This window comes from Macaca thibetana, chromosome 9 (assembly GCF_024542745.1).
Source record: "Macaca thibetana thibetana isolate TM-01 chromosome 9, ASM2454274v1, whole genome shotgun sequence".
NCBI classification, from domain to species: Eukaryota; Metazoa; Chordata; class Mammalia; order Primates; family Cercopithecidae; genus Macaca; species Macaca thibetana.
Window position 1 is genome coordinate 53,485,033 of NC_065586.1, and position 21,041 is coordinate 53,506,073.

General features: G+C 40.0%; 3 protein-coding genes across 5 annotated transcripts in view; 1 reads left to right on the plus strand and 2 right to left on the minus strand.

Moving 5' to 3' along the window:
- The window catches only part of PLAC9 (placenta associated 9), a 325,463-nt gene that overhangs the window by 100,851 nt on the left and 203,571 nt on the right, over window positions 1–21,041 (minus strand). The window lies entirely within an intron of this gene.
- The window catches only part of DYDC2 (DPY30 domain containing 2), a 127,780-nt gene that overhangs the window by 10,217 nt on the left and 96,522 nt on the right, over window positions 1–21,041 (minus strand). The window contains exon 1 of one of the 3 annotated variants that reach the window (XM_050803552.1): window positions 87–222. The exons of the other annotated variants lie outside the window; for them this stretch is intronic. The gene's annotated coding sequence lies outside the window, so the exon portion shown is untranslated. Of the gene's footprint in view, window positions 1–86; window positions 223–21,041 lie in introns of those variants that run through there. 3 annotated transcript variants of the gene reach the window in all.
- DYDC1 (DPY30 domain containing 1) lies at window positions 194–20,896 on the plus strand. The gene is made up of 7 exons (XM_050803580.1): window positions 194–282; window positions 3,926–4,095; window positions 4,546–4,647; window positions 14,539–14,631; window positions 17,845–17,901; window positions 18,425–18,529; window positions 20,806–20,896. The coding sequence occupies exons 2-7, from the start codon at window positions 4,084–4,086 to the stop codon at window positions 20,833–20,835; spliced, it is 399 nt and encodes a 132-aa protein (XP_050659537.1). The 5' UTR covers window positions 194–282; window positions 3,926–4,083; the 3' UTR covers window positions 20,836–20,896.

Genomic DNA, 21,041 nt, shown 5'->3' on the forward strand with positions numbered 1-21,041 from the left:
TTTGAGATTAGTTCCTCTAGCTTCGCTGGGTCCGGCGGGCAGAGGCGGTTCTGACCGTTGGGCCTTGGGCGTCGAGCAGGACTCACCTGAGGCGGAAGGAGGCCGCTTCGCGCCTGGGGCTCCCGAGAGCAGCCGGCTCTCCTTCTCCTGCTCGTCCTGAGCGGGGAGCGCTGCGTCTCTGTCTACTGCGGGCTGCGGGAGACTCTTCCAGACTCCCGGGTGGGAAAACCACATCGAGCGCCCCGGGAGGTTGCCAGATGCAATACTGTACTGCATGCGCAGGTAACTGAATTTCAGATAAACGAGTTACTTTTCAGTACAAATATAGTATCACGCAAAGTTATTCGTTGTTTATCTGAAATTCAGAGTCACCTGGGCGAGCTGGGTTTTTAGTTGAGAAGTCTGGCACCCCTGCCCGGGTGCCCCTGCCCAGTCGGCTGGCTGTCTCCCAGGTGTGGGTAAGGAACCTCCTTCCATCTCTGTGGCACCTTCTTCAGGCTGTAGGCAGCTGTTTCTGTGGGAAACGGCTTTCTTATGTTGAGCCAAGATGCCTATTGGTGTATATGAAAAATAACATTGGTTACCACAGGAGAGATGGGTATTATCCTCGTTTCACGGACAGGAATATGCTAAGGGAGTTGGCAGGCCTTGCCTGGGTCCCACTGATATGCCCAGAAATCCGAGACAGAGCCTCCCCTGACTTGGCCCCACTGGTAGGCCAGAAGTTTTCTCTTTGGGGATAATGGCCCCCTTCCTACCTTCCCACATTTTATCTTTCTGGAGCAGTAATAGGAGTCTGTTCCCTTTTTTTTTTTTTTACTTCAAATGACTTTGACATGTCTTTGTAGCGTTTTGGTCTTTCAGATACATCCTACTGAAGAAATACAGTGAAGATACTGTGTTCCAAAGTCATTTGTAATAATTCTTTTCTCTGTGTGGTTAAGACACCAATATCAACCTGATTTGGAATTAGGTTCATTAGTGCCAGTTTGTTTTCAGTTTTTAGAGTTTTTATGACTATGTTTATATATACACATATTCCTTTCCTCACTGCTGTTGCTAATGCAAAAGATGACGGACCATATACAATTTCAGCACCTTGTTTTCTTTATTTTGTGTCTTAGAGATCACTCTTTAGTTTCTTCATTCTCTTGTACATCTGCATAATAATCCATTGTGTTGCTCTTATTAATCCCCAATTTGATGAACATTTAGATGGTGCTTCAGTGTGACTATTGTAAATAATGCTGCAAATACCTGTGTGCATATGCCATTTCATATTTTTGCAACTATATCTTTGAGATAGGATCCAAGAAGCAAGATTGATGAGTCAAAGGGTGAATGCATATGTGATTTTCTAGATGTTGTCAAATTCTCCTCCATAGGAGTTACACCATTTTGCCTTCCCACCACTGTCATATGGCATATGCGCATGGTTATGCATAAAATTTCAGAGACACTGAATTTTTCCATAGAATAAAAATTGGGGGTTATGGACGGACCCCCAGATGTCAGTGTCTCTGAACTTTTATGCAAAATGCTAGGTGCATTTGTCCAGGGACAGGTTTAGACACAGTGGCATTCTATCCCCTATAATTGCCATGCTCATTCTTATATCAGGGCCTTTCCTCATACCTAGAAGACTCTTCCTTCTCTTCTTTGTCATGTTAATTTTACTGTTTTTTTTTTTTTTTTTTTTTTTTGGGTAAATGTGAGCTTAGCTCAAATGTCACCCCCAGAGAAGCTTTTTTTTTTTTTTTTTACTTTCCTGACTTGATCAGCTCCTCCTCTCCTCTGGTCTCATAGTACTTATTTTAACTTCAATTTCATATTTATTGATTTAAATATTTATCTTCCCTTCTCATCTGTAAGCTCCATGAAGGCAGAGACTGTTTTTGTTTTAGTTTGGGCTGCTATAGCAAATTACCAACAGTGGGTGGCTTAAAAACAGTACACATTTATTTCTCATCATTCTGGAGGCTGGAAAGTCCAAAATCAAGGCATTGGCATTTCTGGTGTCTGGTGAGGACCCTCTGCCTGGTGTGCAGGTGGCTGTCTTCTAGTTTTATTCTCAGATGGCAGAGAGTGAGAGCAAGCTCTCCCGTCTCTTTTTATAAGGGCATTAATCCCATGCATGAGGGCTCCACACTAATGATCTAATCACTTCCCAAAGGCTCCTAATACCATCACATTGGGAGTTAGGATTTCAACATACGGATTTTTGGGGACACAGACATTCAAGCCACAATAGTTTTGTATTCCCAGTACCTATCATGGTGCCTGACCTATAACAGGTATTTTTGTTTGTTTGTTTGTTTGAGATGAAGTTTCACTCTTGTTGCCCAGGCTGGAGTGCAATGGCACAATCTCAGCTCACTGCAACCTCTGCCTCCCGGGTTCAAGTGATTCTCCTGCCTCAGCCTTCCTGGTAGCTGGGATTACAGGCATGTGCCACCATACCTGGATAATTTTGTATTTTTAGTAGAGACAGCATTCACCACTATGGCCAGGCTGGTCTCGAACTCCTGACCTCAGGCGATCCTCCAACCTCAGCCTCCCAAAGTGCTAGGATTACAGGTGTGAGCCATTGCACCCAGCAAATATTCATTATACATTTGTTGAACAATTGATTACATTTCATCAGACTATCAGGAGAGTCTAGATTTCTTAAAATATTAAGGGTAATCTGAGGGTGATCAATTTTTCCAAAGCACCTGAAAGAGATTGGTTGCTGCGTTTTTCCTTTTCTGTTTTAAAAACAATCTGGTCTATGATTATTCCTGTTTATCTTCATAACTGGAAGGAGCAGGACATAACTGGGAGAGTGGAGAAATTCATTCCCTTGCCACCATGGAGAAACAGCTGTGTCAGCCCTGTGATTAAAACACTCTTCAAGCAGCTAGAGGAGTTTGTCTTCTAGTGGGAAGACAGACACACACACAGAGAGATAGTGTAATTCTCTATGATAGTGTGGTAAATGCTATGTAAGCTGCTTGGAGCAAGAGGAACTTCTTTGGGTTGCCTGGGAAAGCTCAGGGAATAAGAAATGATTCTCTACCTTGCAGGGGAGGAGATCTTTTGAGAGAGAGAGAGGAGAGTGAGGGATCATCATGTACAAGAGTCATGGAGATGGAAATGTGCAAGGAGTGGTCATCGGAATGGCAGGATGTCCATGGAGTTAGAGCCCAGGGTGTGCTGGGGCCAAGAGAGATGTCTGGAGGTGAACCTGAAAAGAAAATTGGGGCCAGATTGTGAGGAGCTTCATATGTTATTATTTGGAGGCTGAGTTTTCATTCTTTGGCCTTGGAAATTTATGGATTTTTTTTTTTCAAAAGGTGGACTATTGTGATGCTTTGTAAAAATGGCTCTCATGGCTTAGGAGGGACATTTTAGTGTAGTCTTTAGGGTTAGGGTTTTGGAATCAGGAGGTGGGTACAAACTCTGTCTCCTTCATCTGCCAGCTGTGTTATCCTGAATCAAGAGGTGGGTACAAACCCTGCCTCCTTCATCTGCCAGCTGTGTGATCCTGAACTATGCACTTACGCTCTCTGTGCCTGGGCTTGCTCATGTTCCCATTGGGATCATGATACCTATTTTTCAGGTATGTTGTGAGAATTAAATGAGACCCACATTACTTGGCATCAAGTAAACTTGAAATCAATAATGATAATATCTCTTTTCTGACTCTTGGACTTGAGGTCCTTCAGGATTTTTGAAACCACTTTAGTTGTAGTGACTTCTGTGGAGTCCTTTTGGAAACTATTAGAAGTTTCCTGGGGCCAGCTTGCTTGTGATACCCCCAACAGGACGTGTACATGGCTGAGGGCAGGGTGTATGTAAGGCTTTGTTCAACCCACTGCACTTTAGTCTTATAGTGACTTTATTGATGATATCCTGCAGTAATGCAAAAACACTTACTTTTTAGGAGTTTTTATTTAGGAGTTAGAAACGGAGTCAATATATCTTCAAAAGCACCTTGGGGCATGTTTAACTCAAGGTCTTGCAGAAGTGGCAAGAGTTCGCCCAGTGGATCCAATAGAATATTTAGCATTGTGGATTTACAAGTTTAAGGAAAATGTGACCATGGAACAACTGGTAAGTAGGAATCTCCTTCTAGAAAATTAGAAGAAAAAAAATTGGTCGAACTTGCCTGCTTTTTAAAAACTTTAATATTATTATTTTTCTGTTATAAAAATAATGTTTATGATACAAAAACTTGAACAACATGGAAAGTAGGAAGGAGAAAACAGTACCCAAAGAAGACTTCTATTTAGATTTTTAGGTAATTCCTTTCATGGGAAGTATTTTTTCTATAGATTTATAGATTTGTTTATGCATTTGTGATCATACACAATGTATAACTTTAATATTGTGCTCATTATTCAGATAAAATATCTTCCCAAATTATTATATTGTTTCTAAAGGGATGGGCTATAATTTGCTTAACCCTTTCCCTAATTGTCTCTATTAAATGCTTTCAAGATTGCTTTTACAAATTGCTTTCTCTCTAAGAAGTCATGTGCTGTTGTTTTTAAACAATACTAGAGACAAAAGGAAATGGCCGAGCTGGAGCATGAAAGAGAATTAGCTCTGATGGAGCAGGAAATGATGGAGAGACTCAAAGCAGAGGAGCTCTTACTTCAGCAGGTGAGGCAAGTAGGATAGTTCAGAGGGGACTGGAATTAACGATGCCAACCTCAGCGTGGCACAGCCCAAATGTTGATAAACTTCTCATCTCCAGTTACTTAGATATGGCTTCCTAATATCTTCATCTTTATGGATGTGTGTGTCTTCTTTGCTGGAGAAGCAGCAGCCATGAGTTTTCCTGACTGCATTCTTGTATACATACATACACATTCCTTTCTACACTGCTGTTGCTGATACAAAAGATGCCATACCTCCAGGTAAGAGGAAAATGCAGAGAGTGTGCTGTCACAGAAGGCAGAGGGAACGAGTGTTTTGGTGAGATCTGAGTGGTCAACCATATCTATTGCTGAATGGAAAAGTGTTCATCAGAGGCCACCGTAATTTGGTGGGAATAGTGTGGATGGAGTGGTGGGGGTGGGTGGAGTTAGGCAGGGGAGATGGAAAATGTAGGCAGTGCTTTCAAGATTTTGAGAGCAAGGAGAGATGCTTTTGTGTTTAAGAGCACAGTAGTGGAGGAGTGAGTGGATGACATCAGGAAATAAAGTGGATGATTCGTAGGGTCAGCTTGCCATGGAGATGAGAGGAAATGGGCCCAGATCATAGGTTAGGCAGGCAGAAGGCACTTCTTTGATTATAATCGACGGAAAGAGGAGAGAATGGTGTTGGTGGAAGCACCTTCTGTGTGCAACAGTTTCTGTCTTCTTTATGAAGTAGGCACCATGATCATCTGCTAAGAACAAGGGTGTAAGGTAGGAGGTATGGGCAGAGTGGTGAAGGTTAGAAATGGCAGCTTTGGAGGATGGAAGAGAAGAGTTGAGGGATATAATTTAGCATTACTTGGTAGCAGTTGGAGATCAATTGTGCCATTTGGTTTGGTTATGTGATTATGTGATTCTCTTCACTTGGGCCCAGATGTCTGAGTGAAGAAGTGGAGCAGGCGGACCTTTTAACTGAAGCAGGATTGGGGTAGCATGATTAGGGAGCTGAAGATATTGGTAAGGGAATTGTTGAAGGGATGAGTCATGGAGTACAAGCTGGAGAGAGGAAAGTTCCAGAGTGGCTTCTGGACTGATTTAATTTATAGAGAGCTTCTAAGCTAAATTTAAGCCACTTCTATAGTTCTACCAGATAATACTTAACTCCAGAGTCTTGACTCAAGTTTACATATTTAAAATGGGGAAAGAAGTCTATTATTTGGGTATGCAGATAAAAAGAAGAATATAGACCTGGCAAATAGCTTCTCTGACTGACTTCCTATCCCTGATATTGAGGTAGAAAACTGCAGGCCCCTTAGAAGGATAGGGCTGTTGAAAACTCTACTGCTTCTGAGTCTTCATTTTCAGTCATTGGCTTATTCTTGAGGGGAGGTTAAAAAGTGTTGAATTGGGTGTCAAACTGTCATCCAAACAGGCCAGGTGCTTCCTGCAGCAGCCACGACTGTGGATTAGGAGCCATCTTTCCTCTTACAGCTTCTATAGCTGGTATCTGTCCCTTTCTATCAAAAATCAGAGAATTCCCAGTGGTTCTCCTTCCCCAAGGCAATTACATCATAAGTGGAAGATACTTAACTCTCTTTGGCTCACCTACTTTATCTTACTTGTGTATAATTTGGCAATGCTAGCAATAAAAAGTTTCTCTAGCCATATTATGTTGACCAGTATGAACTAATCCACTGTGTATTGAATCCTAAGTATTGTATTAGGGTGGAAGATAAAATAATATTATGCAGGAGATGTTATGGCCAGTTAATGGAGTGGATTGGTGTGCAGAAATAGATAGGAGAGATCAATCAACAGAGAAAGGCTTAAGAGAGCGTGTGGTTGAGATGAAGAAAAACAGAGAGGCCTCTGGATACCTTCTGAGTCATGTGAGCTGGAGGGTGGGAACTCTGGTTATTTCCTTGCTGGTTGCAAAAGCAGTTGTCCTCATAGTCAGTACTGCTGACTTGAAATTCCTTGACATTTTAGGCACTCTCCAGCAAGCCTAGTTTTTTGTGAACAGAGAAGTATTTTTATTGCCATTTTCTATGTAAGAACTTAATTTTGAAGTGAGAGCATTTTTGTTTTTTATTTGTTTTGAATGGCTTTGAGTGGTTTTGCTCATGTGTGAAGAAAGATTAGGTTTTGGAAGTTTCTTGAAAATGTCAAGAAGCTGGTTATTTTGATCAATCTGATTGTTATTTAACAAGTGCACTTTGCATTATTGCTGAGAGATTGGAGTTATTTAACTTCCTCTATCAGTGTCTGAAAGCTGATTGAAACTGTTTCTGCATTTCAGCTACCTACCCCATCACTTTTTTCTTAGTGGGGATAATATAGGAATACCAAGAATTACCTTTAAAAGCCTTTTGCAAATGAGATATTAATCACTTTATTATGTCTTTACTTGCAAAAAATTATTATTTTAGAATACATTGTCAGATAGTAGACTTTTTTTTTTTTTTTTTTAAGACGGAGTCTCGCTCTGTCGCCCAGGCTGGAGTGCAGTGGCCGGATCTCAGCTCACTGCAAGCTCCGCCTCCCGGATTCACGCCATTCTCCTGCCTCAGCCTCCCGAGCAGCTGGGACTACAGGCGCCCGCCACCTCGCCTGGCTAGTTTTTTGTATTTTTTAGTAGAGACGGGGTTTCACCGTATTAGCTAGGATGGTCTCGATCTCCTGACCTCGTGATCCACCCATCTCGGCCTCCCAAAGTGCTGGGATTACAGGCTTGAGCCACCGCGCCCGGCCCGATAGTAGACATTTTATGCTTTGCAGGCCAAGAGGCAAATTTGAGGATATTATGAAGGCATTACGGCATATTATGTAGGAATAGTAAGAGAGAAAATGAATTTTTGCAAATGTTTTATTGATGAATTCAAACAATCATTGAATATAAATTTTTTGTTAGACAGGTTTACTATTGAGAATTTAAAAAAATTTTTAAAAGATAACATCTCACTTGGTTGAAGTTCAGCGTTAGTGTGCTCTATCATCAAAATCTATTTAAAAATGTTTATCTGCTAATGCTGACCTGTAATGAGGTTTTATGTGTTTCATCCTTGAAAATGTCTTTTTACATACATAGTTACTGTCAACAATTGCTATCAGTCTATGTGTGTATAATTTAAATTGAGCATGTTTATTCCTTAGAAGGTATTTCTAGAATTCTATTATATTTTTCTCTTGCTGTTTGCCTTTTAGCATGCATTACTTTGTAGAATAGCCACTTCCAACTGAAGGCTGATGGAAGTTTCTTAATTGCATAAATGGATTTTGAAATATGGAAATTTCCTTTGCACTTATATTGAGGCCTTACAAACACTCTGGAATTGTAGTTCGAGGTTGGAAAATACATCCACTGCCAATGTGTTTGGGAACGAAGATCTAATACCTTGTTCTGGTTTTAACAGCACTGGAAGTATATAAAGCAGCTTTATATTACTTGTGATTCAAACAACATGAGTTGTTGTTGAAGTGAGTTTACTGCAGTGTAAGTTTTACATATGAGTGATGTTTTGCAATGTAATTTTAGAATGAATTAAGAAACTTTATCAAGTCTGCAGCCAAAGCTAATTTCCAAATCTATTGAATGTTTGATAACAGTGGTTGAGAGTATTTCTTCTCATTAAGAAAAATTTAAATCCTGTTTACCAATAACTTACTCGAAAAAGAAACCAAGAAAACAATCTTATTTATAATAGCTTCAAAAAGAATAATATATTTAGGAATAAATTTAACCAAGGAGGTGAAACATCTATATCTTGAAAACTGTAAAACACTAATGCAAAAAATTGAGGAAGACACAAATAAACGGAAAGATATCTTGTGTTCATATATCAGAAGAGTTAGTATTGTTAAACTGTCTATACTCCCTAAAATAATCTGCAGATTCATCTCAATCCCTATCAAAATTCCAATGGCATTCTTCACAGAAATAGAAAAACCCAATTCTAAAATTTGTATGGAAGTACAAAAGACCCTGAATAGCCAAAGCAATCCTGAGAAAGAAAAACGAACTTGGAAGTATCAAATTACTTGATCCAGAATAATATTATAAAGCCATAGTAATTACAACAGTATGGTATTGGCATAAAAACAGACACACAGACCAGTGGAACAGAATAGAGAACCCCAGGAATAAGTCGAAGTATATACAGTCAACTAATTTTTGACAAGCCCTGCAAGAAAACACAAAGGGAAAAGGATAGTCTCTTCAATAAATGGTGTTGGGACAACCGGATATCCACATGCAAAAGAATGAAACTGGATCCTTGTCTTCTACCATACACAAAAATCAGTTCAAAATAGATTAAAGACCTGAATGGAAGATCTGAAACTGTAAAACTCCCAGAAGAAAACATACTGTGGAAAAAGCTCCTTGACATTGGTCTTGGCAATGATTTTTTGGATATGACACCAAAAACACAGGCAATAAAAGCAAACCTAAACAAATGGGACTAGGTCGAACTAAAATGCTCTTGCACAGCAAACAATCAGCAAAACAAAAAGGCAGTCTATGGATTGGGAGAAAATTTTGTGAACCATATATCTGATAAGGAGTTAATCTCCAAAATATATAAGGAATGCAAATTCAATAGCAAAAAAAAAAAAAAAAAAAAAAAAAGTAACCCAATTAAAAAATAGGCAAAGGACCTAAATAGACATTTCTCCAAAGAAGATATAAAAATGGCCAACAGATATATTATTAAAAGTGACAGGTAATGTTCAACACCACTAGTCATCAGGGAAGTGCAAATCAAATCAAAACCACTATGAGATACCACCTCAACCCTATTAGGATGGCTGCTTTCTTTTTTTTTTTTTTGGAGACGAAGTCTTGCTCTTTCACCCAGGCTGGAGTGAAGTGGCATGATCTCAGCTCACTCCAAACTCTACTCCCTGGGTTCAAGCGATTCCCCTGCCTCAGCCTCCTGAGTAGCTGGGATTACAGGCACCCGCCACCACACCAGGTTAATTTTTTTTTTGTATTTTTAGTAGAGACGGGGTTTCGCCATGTTGGCCAGGATGGTCTTGAACTCCTGACCGCAGGTGATCCACTCACCTCGGCCTCCCAAAGTGTTCAGATTTCAGGCATGAGCCACCGTGCCCGGCCTAGGATGACTGTTATCAGAAAGGGAAGAGACATGGCCGGGCACAGTGGCTTACGCCTGTAATCCCAGCACTTTGGGAGGTTGAGGCGGGTGGATCACAAGGTCAGGAGATCGAGACAATCCTTGCTAACGTGGTGAAACCCCATCTCTACTAAAAATACAAAAAATTAGCCAGGCGTGGTGGCAGGCGCCTGTAGTCCCAGCTACTTAGGAGGCTGAGACAGAAGAATGGTGTGAACCCGGGAGGTGGAGCTTGCAGTGAGCCGAGATTTGTGCCACTGCACTCCAGCCTGGGTGAGTGCAAAAAAAAAAAAAAAAAAAAAAAAAAAAGGGAAGAGACACATATTGGTGAGGGTGTGGAGAAAAGTGAACTGTTATACACTGTTGATGGGAATACAAATTGGTGCAGCCATTATGCAAAATAGTATGGGTGTATTTCAAAAAACTAAAAGCTACCATATGACCCTGTAATTCCTCTTCTCAGTATATATTCAAAGGAAACGAAACCAGCACCTCATAGAGATTACCTGCACTCCCATGTCCATCACAGCATTATTTACAATAGCCAAGATTTGGAAACAACCTAAATGTCTGTCAGTGCATAACTGGATAAAGAAATTGTGAGCTGGGCACAAAGCCTCACACCTGTAATCCCAGTACTTTAGGAGGCCGAGGCCTGAGGATCACTTGAGGTCAGGAGTTCGAGACCAGCCTGGACAACATAGGGAGACCTCATCTCTAGAAAAAATGTAAAAATTATCCAGGCATGATGATGATGGCATGCACCTGTGGTCCCAGCTACTCAGGAAGCTGAGGTGGGAGGATTGCTTGAGCCCCAGAGGTTGAGGCGGCGCCATTGTACTCCCACCTGGGTGACAGAGCAAGACCCTGTCTCGAAAAAACGTAAGATGTATTTCTCATGTATATCTTGTATATATATCTCACATATGTGTATCACATATATGTATATATAAAGGAATATTATTCAGCTTTAAGAAAAAAGTAGATCCTGCCATTTGTGATGACATGGATGAAACTGAAGGACGTGATGTTAAGTGAAATAAACCAGACATCGAAAGAAAAATACCACATGCTTCTATGTGGAAATCTTAAAAAAAAAAAAAAAATTTGAATACATAAAAACAGAGACTAGAACAGTGGTTACCAAGAGGTGGAGTAGGGGTAGGCCTGGAAGAAGAATGAGGAGATGTAGGTCAAAAGGTACAAAATTGCAATTATGCAGTATGAATAAATGTAGAGATCTAAAGTACATCATGAGGATGATAACCAATAAGATTGTATTGTGTACTGGAATTTTTTTTTTTTTTTTTTTTTTTTTTTTTTTTTTTGAGACGGAGTCTCGCTCTGTCACCCAGGCTGGAGTGCAGTGGCCGGATCTCAGCTCACTGCAAGCTCCGCCTCCCGGGTTTACGCCATTCTCCTGCCTCAGTCTCCCGAGTAGCTGGGACTACAGGCGCCCACCACCTCGCCCGGCTAATTTTTTGTACTTTTTAGTAGAGACGGGGTTTCACCGTGTTAGCCAGGATGGTCTCGATCTCCTGACCTCGTGATCCGCCCGTCTCGGCCTCCCAGAGTGCTGAGATTACAGGCTTGAGCCACCGCGCCCGGCCTGGAAATTTTTTAAGAGTAGATTTTAGGTGCTCTTACCATACAAAAGTAACTGTCTAAGATGATGGATATTGAAATTGCTTACCTGTGGTAAGTATTCACTATGTATATCTATATCAAAACATTATATGCACCTTCAATTTACACAATAAAAAGTTAAATCTTGGCCCTGAGCTCAAAAATTCATAATATAACTGTTAAGCCATGGAATTGCTGTGTGGTAGGACATCAGGATATATCCAGCTTCTGTTTCTGACAAAAATTCACGGAACTGATGGTCCAGTTTACAAGAGTGAATGAAGGTCACAGTTGACACCGCTGGCTCAATAACACATCATAGATTCAGATACTTTCACAGAGTAGCTGCTGTTGAGTAATATGCTGACCACTTACTATCTTTAAACACTCTATTTTCTCATGAGCTCTGTAAATTTGTTCAGCTCAGCCTTTTTCTATTCCACACATATTTTTATCACTGCCAGCTGTAACACATCTTAGCAGATTTCACTGCAGGTTGTATTGAATTGGTGTTTCTGAACGACTTTGAAAATACTCTTGCCTGTAATTGTTCCATGAAGACTGTATTAGTCCGTTTTCAAGCAGCTGATAAAGACATACCCAATACTGGGAAGAAAAAGAGGTTTAATTGGACTTAACAGTTCTATATTGCTGGGGAGGTCTCAGAATCATGGTGGGAGGCGAAAGGCACTTTTTACATGGTGGCAGCAAGAGAAAATGAGGAAGAAGCAAAAGTGGAAACCCCTGATAAACCCATCAGATCTCATGAGACTTATTCACTATCACAAGAATAGCACAGGGAAGACCAGCTCCCATGATTCCTTCTGGGTCCCTCCCACAACACTTGGGAATTCTGGGAGATAAAATTCAAGTTGAGATTTGAATGGGGACACAGCCAAACCATATCAAAGACTATTCATAGAGGTTTGGTTTTTCAGGCACTTCAAACTCAGTATTGACCCTTTCCATGAACAACTGAGCAGTGTCAGGAACATCTGTCTACTTATCAGGAGCCAAGGAAAGGCACTCAGAATCATATGCCTTGTTTTTAGTTGACTATTGATGTTGCTCCTAGTGTCAACTCTGAGCAGCTATTCTCACCAAAAGGCTAAAATCTTAGACAAGTTTTGTTTTTTCCTGGACACGTTTTTCTGGCCACTGAAATAAAACATGGTTTAATTCACTCACCATTGGTAAATATGTTTCCTTGCTTGCATAACAAATGAGCTACTTGGAACCCTACTTTTGTTGCAGACTTATTTTCATTTATAAGTGTTGTAAAGAAATTCTGCTGTGATAATTCTGTTTTTGTTTTTTTTTTAGACAGAGTCTCGTTCTGTCACTCAAGCTGGAATGCAGTGGCGCGATCTCAGCTCACTGCAACCTCTGCCTCCCAGGTTCAAGTGATTCTCTTGCTTCAGCCTCCCAAGTGGCTGAGACTACAGGCACCTGCCTGGCTAATTTTTTTTTTATATTTTTAGTAGAGACGGGGTTTCACCATGTTGGCCAGGCTGATCTCGAACTCCTGACCTCAGGCCTCCTATGTGCTGGGATTACAGGTGTGAGCCACCATGCCCAGCCAATTCTGTTTTAAATTTTCTAGTTTTTCTGACCTTTGTGCTCAGTGAGCTGGGACTATTGTGATGAGTGCTTAGTCTGGTAATGTTGATATTTATTATATTCTTTTAGCACAGTGGCACTATATAGCGGGAAACATATTTTGCCATTTAATTTGATGACAAAATAATACACACTCCAGTGTGCCTTAAAAGTGCGACATTCAAAGTTCACTTGTTTTCTTTTTTTATCTCAAAATTTTGTTTAGAGATGGGGGTCTCACTATGCTGCCCAGGCTGGTCTTGAACTCCTGGCTTCAAGTAATCCTCCTGCCTCACTCCTGAGTAGCTGGGATTACAGGAATGAGCCACCCATCCCTGGCTTTCTTGTTTTGACATAATGGATATAATTTTTTAAAATGTCACAGTATAGTGATACCATGGTACTCCAAACACTGCTGTTACAATAATGTTACTGTGGTTTGTAGGGTGCTGGGCAGCCAGGCAGTGGTGAGTGTACCACATGTGGTCTCTGTTACAACGACTGCACTCTGCTGTGGCAGCACAAAAGCGCTCATAGACAATACGTAAACAAATGGGCATGGCTGTGTTTCAATAAAGCTTTAGTTAAGGATGCTGAAATTTAAATTTCATACCGTTTTCCTATGTCATGAAATATTATTTCTTTTAAATTTTTCAATTTAAAAATGTAAAAGCCATTCTATGTTTGTAAGCTGTAAAAAATAGGAGTTGGGTTGGCTTTGGCCCACAGGCTTTATTGCTGAACCCTATCCTAGTGTGACAGATATGCTGAGTTGGGAGCAAATATATTGTCGGTTAGTCATGATTTCAGATGATATTCTTTTTTCTTCTTTTGTTTCCTTCCTTCCTTCCTTCCTTCCTTCCTTCCTTCCTTCCTTCCTTCCTTCCTTCCTTCCTTCTTTCTTTTCTTTTCTTTTCTTTCTTTTTTGAGGGAGTCTTACTCTGTTGCCTAGGCTGGAATGCAATGGCACAATCTTGGCTCACTGCAACCTCCACCTCCCAGGTTCAAGCGATTCTCCTGCCTCAGCCTCCCGAGTAGCTGAGATTACAGGCGTGTGCCACCCTGTAATCTTTTTTACAGCTAATTTTTGTGTTTTTAGTAGAGACAGGGTTTCACCATGTTGGCCAGGCTCTTCTCAAATTCCTGACCTCAAATGATCTGCCCACCTTGGCCTCCCAAAGTGCTGGGATTATAGGCATGAGCCCCAGATGATATTCTGAAGAGTTTCTCACTCACTCTTCTACAACCAATGTGTGGCTATTGGAAGACCCATCTATGCTTAAAGAAATTTATCTGGAAAGTTATTGCAATCTCATTTGTTACTTTAAGAAGAAAAGAGAAAATGATTTTGTACAAATTGTGCTTTCTATAATTTGCAATTAAGGAAGATTAAAATCTTTTTTAAAAATTTTATGCTTCAGGAAACTTTCGTAGAAACTAAAGTATTAGTTGGATGTGACCATTTATTGTAAGTTTCTGAAAGGAAGGTGGGTGTAAACTTAATTATCTTGCAATTAATCTAACTGTAATATGACATATTTCTGAATATTCAGCAACAGCTGGCATTGCAGCTGGAGTTGGAAATGCAAGAAAAAGAGAGGCAGAGAATACAAGAACTACAGAGAGCTCAAGAACAATTAGACAAGGTAATTTGAAGTTTTATAAATGTCAGTTTTATTTAAAACTCTCTAGAATCTTCAAACTGTTTATTTCAGCTGTTGGCAGAAGGACCATGGGATTTGTAGTCTGAAGACATGCCACATATTAGCTGTGTAAGCTAAACAAGTCTCATGACCTTTTTCAGTCTCAGTTTACCTGTTTCAAAACTAGAGCTAGCAGTATAATACTATTAGCAATGTCTCACTGGATTCTTATACAAGTGTTTGTGAAAGTTCTCTGTGAGTAGTAGGGTTCTCTAATAGTGATACCCTCAATATTTTAGTCAAGAGCTAGCTGTTCCTAGTTATATTAGCTGATGTTGAATATTGAGGGTATTCCGATCTCAGAGGCAGTAGTCTATGTCTTTATGTTAGTGTATTAACAGCAAGAATTTACATTTTAAAATATGTTCATACATGGACTTTCATGCCTTTCATTAAAATAAACTATGCAGTAACTTTTTTTTTTTTTTTTTTTTTTTTTTTTTTTTTTTTTTGAGACAGAGTCTCACTCTGTCACCCAGGCTGGAGTGCAGTGGCGTGATCTCGGCTCACTGCAACCTCTATGTCCTGGGTTCAAGCAATTCTCGTGCCTCAGCCTCCTGAGTAGCTGGGATTACAGGCACACACAACCATGGCTGGGTAATTTTTTGTATTTTTAGTAGAGACAGGGTTTCACCATATTGTCCAAGCTGATCTCGAACTCCTGAGCTCAGGCAATCTGCCCACCTTGTCCTCCCAAATTGCTAGGATTACAGATGTGGGCCACCGCACCCGGCCTAAAGTAACTTATTTCAAGAAAGCCCATCTTCATTGGTTGTGTCTGTATCATGTCAGGTCTCGAGTTTGACCCATATTTCCTGCATCCAAAAGCTATGAGTCATATAGACCAATATTCTAGATGACTGAATTTATAGCTACTATCTTTTAATCAAATGTCGCTCCCCCTTTTTATTCCATAATTAAAACTGAAAAAAGAAGCAGGTTTTATAGACAATGTTCATTATGTTTATTGATGCTTAGATGAGAGAATCATTTATTAAAGCAATATTTCAAAAGTATGAATGGTGAATTAAATCAAAAAGTGAGATTTTTTTAAAAGGATAAAAGCCCTATACATAGTTTAAAAAATACAGATGCTGATGTCTTAGTCTGAGCGTAGTGCGAGCACAGGGATATGCCTGTATGCACACATACACAAGCATCCCCTTTGTCTTTAAGATTCACAAAAGGGCCGGACACCGTGGCTTACGCCTGTAATCCCAGCACTTTGGGAGGCCAAGGTGGGCAGATCACGAGGTCAGGAGATCAAGACTATCCTGGCTAACATGGTGAAACCCCATCTCTACTAAAAATACAAAAAAATTAGCCGGGCGTGGTGGTGGCCACTTGTAGTTCCAGCTACTCGGGAGGCCGAGGCAGGAGAATGGCGTGAACCCAGAAGGCAGGAGGCGGAGCTTGCAGTGAGCTGAGATCTCGCTGCTGTACTCCAGCCTGGGCAACAGAGCGAGACTCCGTCTCAAAGAAAAACCAGATTCACAAAGACATGATGTTTAAGGTGATGGATATCTCAAATATCCTGATTTGATCATTACATATTGTATGCTTGTATCAAAATATTGCATGTACATTGTAAATATGTACAGCTATTATATGTCAGTAAAAATTAAAAATTAAATAATTTTTGAAAGAGATTCACGGATCTAAACTGAAAGAGAAAATACAGGAACATATCAAGAAGGCAGTGATCAAAATAAAGGAATTTAAAATACTTTTAAATCAAAGTGATCTGATAGCTACATTAAAGTGCTTAAAAGTCTATAGGAAGGATTGGTCTCTATTTTGTGGCTCCAGAGAGCCACACTCATGTTATTTTACTATCTCTAGGCATCAGCAGCTTGTGTGATCAGAGCCACAATAACTTTAGTAATTCCTATTTCTATAGGCTTATCATCCCTCACCATAGCATAGGTACTCCCCGGCAAAGTACCACTCCCTCGCACATTGCTAAGAAATGAGTCCACTCCTGTCCTTTCCCCTGGCTTTCTTATGGCTGCAGACTCGCAGTGTAAACTATCATGTGCAAAGGAAAATTTGCTGGAAGGATTCTGGGTTGAAGGAAGGGTTTAATAAACTGTGAAGGACTTGGTATCACTGGGCCTTTCAGACTTTGGGAGCAAGAGAATCAGATGCTACCAGGGCTCTCCCCTCTGCTGTTCCCCTGGTTTTTAGTTTCACTCTTTCACTATGGGCTGCTTTGCTACACATGGGTGGGGAACATGAGCCTTAATGGCTTCTGAGTCTTAGAATGTTGTGGCTTCTACCATCCAAGAGGAATGGATGCCTTGTTTTAGTTTCAGTTAAGAAAAGAATCTCAGAGAAGGATTCTGACTGACTTAGTTTGTGTCAAATATCCATCTCTGTGGTGGGGGAACATGGTCCTATAAGAATATGAATGTTCCCAATATAGCCTTGTGGATGCTGGATAAGAAGTTACCAGGAAAATGGAGTGGTCTTGGGAAAACAGTGCTGTTTATGTTCCTATCATTAGGGTAACCATATGTATGATCAAGAAATCACTGGTGTTCTAGCAGCCAAAATCAATCAGCTCAGGGTCAGTTAGGCCACCGTGCTGCTTTAGAATGAAAAGGTAGATGGCATAGCAAGGTTTGGCTGGCTAGAAGAATATTTTCACATTCAGAAAGAGGTCTCCCATATTGGCAGTACATTCCTACTGCAGTGCTCAGAGTATTAAAGAGGGCATCGCTCAGGTCCCTCTGCATTGGGCCAGATTAGTTCCTGTAGAAGTGTTTACTTCTTTCTCATGATGTGCAAAACTCTACTTAAGTGTAGTTTCTCTTTAAAATCTCTTGTTCTAAGGTTCTATTATAATTTTTATTTTGTCAGTTTTTATATTGGCAGATAATTTGGCTTCAGTTTAAATGTTTCAGTCCATTTCACTTTTTTAAAAGTTTTATTTAATTATATATAAAACATGCTTGCCTTCTATTAGTATAGAGTATTAAATAAGACTGTGATCTGCAGTTTTGTAATGTGTAATCAGATCATTCTCTTTCAGAGTGACAGCATTTTTGCTTTAAATTGATCATAGCATTGTGTAAAAATAAAAATGCCAAAAATGAAATATGAAATCAAAATGAAGTATATTCAAAGTATTTTCTTAATTTTTATATATTATAGGAGATGAGAATGAATATGGAAAATCTAGTTAGGAGTGAAGATACTCTATATTCAGAGGTGAGAAGAAAAAGTCATTCTATGTTATGTGAAATGAATTGAGTATCCTATAATTTAAGCTTAATTTTGATGCATAAGTAGCTAAATTTTTAGCAAGTATATTATCAAAACTGATAGTCCATATATATTTTCTGGTAATAACAAGTCACAAATAATGTGCTTTGAAGAAAAATCTCACAGTAGGTAAAAATTGGACATTCAGTTTGTGTTTGGATTTAAAAAAACTAGGCTCTCTTGAGATATTGAAGCTATTTACCACATAATTACTTACAATTATTTTAAATTTCTGCAGGTATTTAAAAAAAAGTTTTAGCATTTATTGCCGGAATTCTAGCTTTATATTCTAGGATACTCAATTCATTACCAGAATTCTCTTGTCATTAACAGAAATTGGTTAATTCCACTAATTAATAATGTTGAATTTTGATGTTATAAATCAGAAAATTTTTAATCAAAATTGAAAGAAAAGTAATGTATTAATTTTGAAATAATTTAAAAGTAAACATCAATTTTTTGATTGTAGGAAGCAACACTAGACTCAGGCAAAACACTAGCTGAAATCAGCGATCGTTATGGAGCACCTAACTTGAGCAGAGTGGAAGAACTTGATGAACCAATGTTTTCTGATGTCAGTATCAGCGTGTTTTTTAAAAAGCTCTTTTTTGTTTTTGTTTTTGATTTTTTTCACTTAGGTAAAGCCTAGGGAAAATGAGGCTAGGCCAGGATTGGTTGGCAAACGGGCCTTTTGCTTCAGAGATAATCAGTTCCCTGGTTGCCGATTATATTCCTAATTGGCATTCTGCCCTTTTGTGAAGTGTGTCACTGGCTTATCTATATCTCTGTATCTGTGACCTCAAAACCTCTTCAAAATATGTTTTAAAATCATTTTGTGAAATACACGATCTTTAAATTTGGTGTAGGGGGCACGATTTTGGTCCTTAGTAACAAACCCTGGAACCAAATGAATGCCTTAATGAGAGTGCATGCTTCTCCAGTATGTAAGTACATTTGTTTATTTAACAAACATACCACATCTTCCATATGCCAGGCACTATGCCTGATGGTGTGGTGAATAAGGCAGATGGCTTTGATCTTGTGGAGTTTATTGTCAGGGAAGAAACAGACAATTAGATGAGCATTTAATAGTCATGGTTAGCGGGACCACATAATTTATTGTCCAAACCAGTATGCTTTTGAGAATGAGAGCCGGCTCAGCAGATGTAAGCCAGGACTGTCCTGGAAGAAGGGTACATTTTGGTCACTTTAATTCATGTACACTAACAAGGAGGGACAGCCAGCACAGTTGAGGAACCTCAGTCAGGGAAGGAAGCTAATGATTTGCTACTCACTGGTGGCATGGGAGGCCGAGGGTAGTGCTCCAGGCAGACAGCACGGAAGGTGTGAAGACCCAGATAGGAGAGAGTGTAGAGGGAGTGAGGCAGGGAGGGGTGAGAGCTGAGGCCAGGAGAAAGTAGGAGCCAGACCATGAAAGCACTTGTCATTTCTGTTCAGAGGCTTAGATTTTATCCCAAAGGCAGTGGAGGCTCATATGATGAGAACTGCATTTTGCAAAGACCATCTGGCAACAGTGTGGGGAAGAAAATGGAGAAGTAGGTGTCAGGAGACGGCTTAGGAGGTAGTAATCTAGGGGACAAGATGTTGATGGCCTGAAGTAAATGTTATTTTCAAGAGCTGTTCAGAAAGTGGAGCTGCACAGACTCAGTGTTAATTGTTTAAAGTTTTATTAAATGTCAGCTATGATTTGGCACTATGCAAGGAGCTAGAAAATGCCAATGAACAAAATGGATTGGGCTTCTGCCCTTGGGGGACATGGGTCAATGGGGAAGGTTCTTTGAGGGACAGAGTAGGGAGAGACTTGACCGGGGCTGGACAAGTCTTCCTGAGGAGGTGAAGTTCAAGGAATTAGTCTGAGATGAGCCCAGAGGATAGAGACAGCAAGATGCTTTCAAGGGACTGAAGTTGTCCAGTATTAATGGCTAAGGTACATGGAGCTAGGAAAATGGTATGATTTTAAGCTGGAGAGGTGGATAAAGGCAGAGCACACTGGGTCGTGTATGTTGCCTTAGGGATTTTGGACTTAGGTGCGGTAGGAGTTACTGAAAGGACTTAAAGATTCAATCTGTGTTTTATAAGGTGGAGAGAGGATTGGTGTGGAACAGGAGTGGAAAAAGGGAGACCGCTTAGGAAGTTATTGCACTGATCCAGATGTAAGATGACTAGGGTTAGACAGCAGAGATGGAGGGAACCGAGTGGATTTAAGACAGGCTCACAGGATCAGTGCGGGGCAGGGTCAGGATGAAGCCTAAATGTCTTCCTTGGGCTACTGAGTTAAGAGTGTTACCATTTGATGAGTTGATGAACATAAGAAGAGGAAGCAGGTTTTTAAAAACTGATGGCTTCAGTTGCAGAGATGTTGACTCTCAGGTGGCTCTGAGATATGCAGGTGAAAATAGCCAAGAACAGCTGACGTTAGGAAGGGGCCCAGGCCAGAGATATAAATTCAGCAGTCATGGGCATATGTGCTGAATGAAGCAAGGGGAGTGAGTAAGGTACCTAGGAGAGTGTGCAGTGTGTGAAGGCCTGGGGGCTCAGGGAGTAACCATTAGCAATTCCAACACTGAAGGGATGGCCACAGGAAGAGGAGCCTACGAGAAGGATGAGAACACATAGTAAGAGAAGTAGAAGAAAGGATGGAACAATAACTACTTTGAGAACATAATTTATGGTTATATTCAATTTGCATATCATTTGAAATCATCTGAAACTCCCAAAAATTTCATTCACATAGTCACATAGAAGTTACCTAAGCTTTATTTCTTTGGCTTGTGCCTTTTCACAGTTCTAATTGTATTAAGGCATATTTACTTTTTGTTTTGCTTTTAGGTTGCATTAAACATTGATCAAGATTTGTAGGACCAACCCAAGAGCAATAAATGTTTTTGTTTGTTTCAAATTTCAAATCATGAGTTTCCCAATTTGTATTTTTTTGCCTTCAAACTTGAACTCTACTTTTTTTTTTTCCTCTAAGGACAGCTTATGAATGGGCTTCAAGAGTAGCCTCAAAGTATTATTTTGGATCCTTCAGTTCAACTGGTTATTTATACATTTCCATTGGGAAA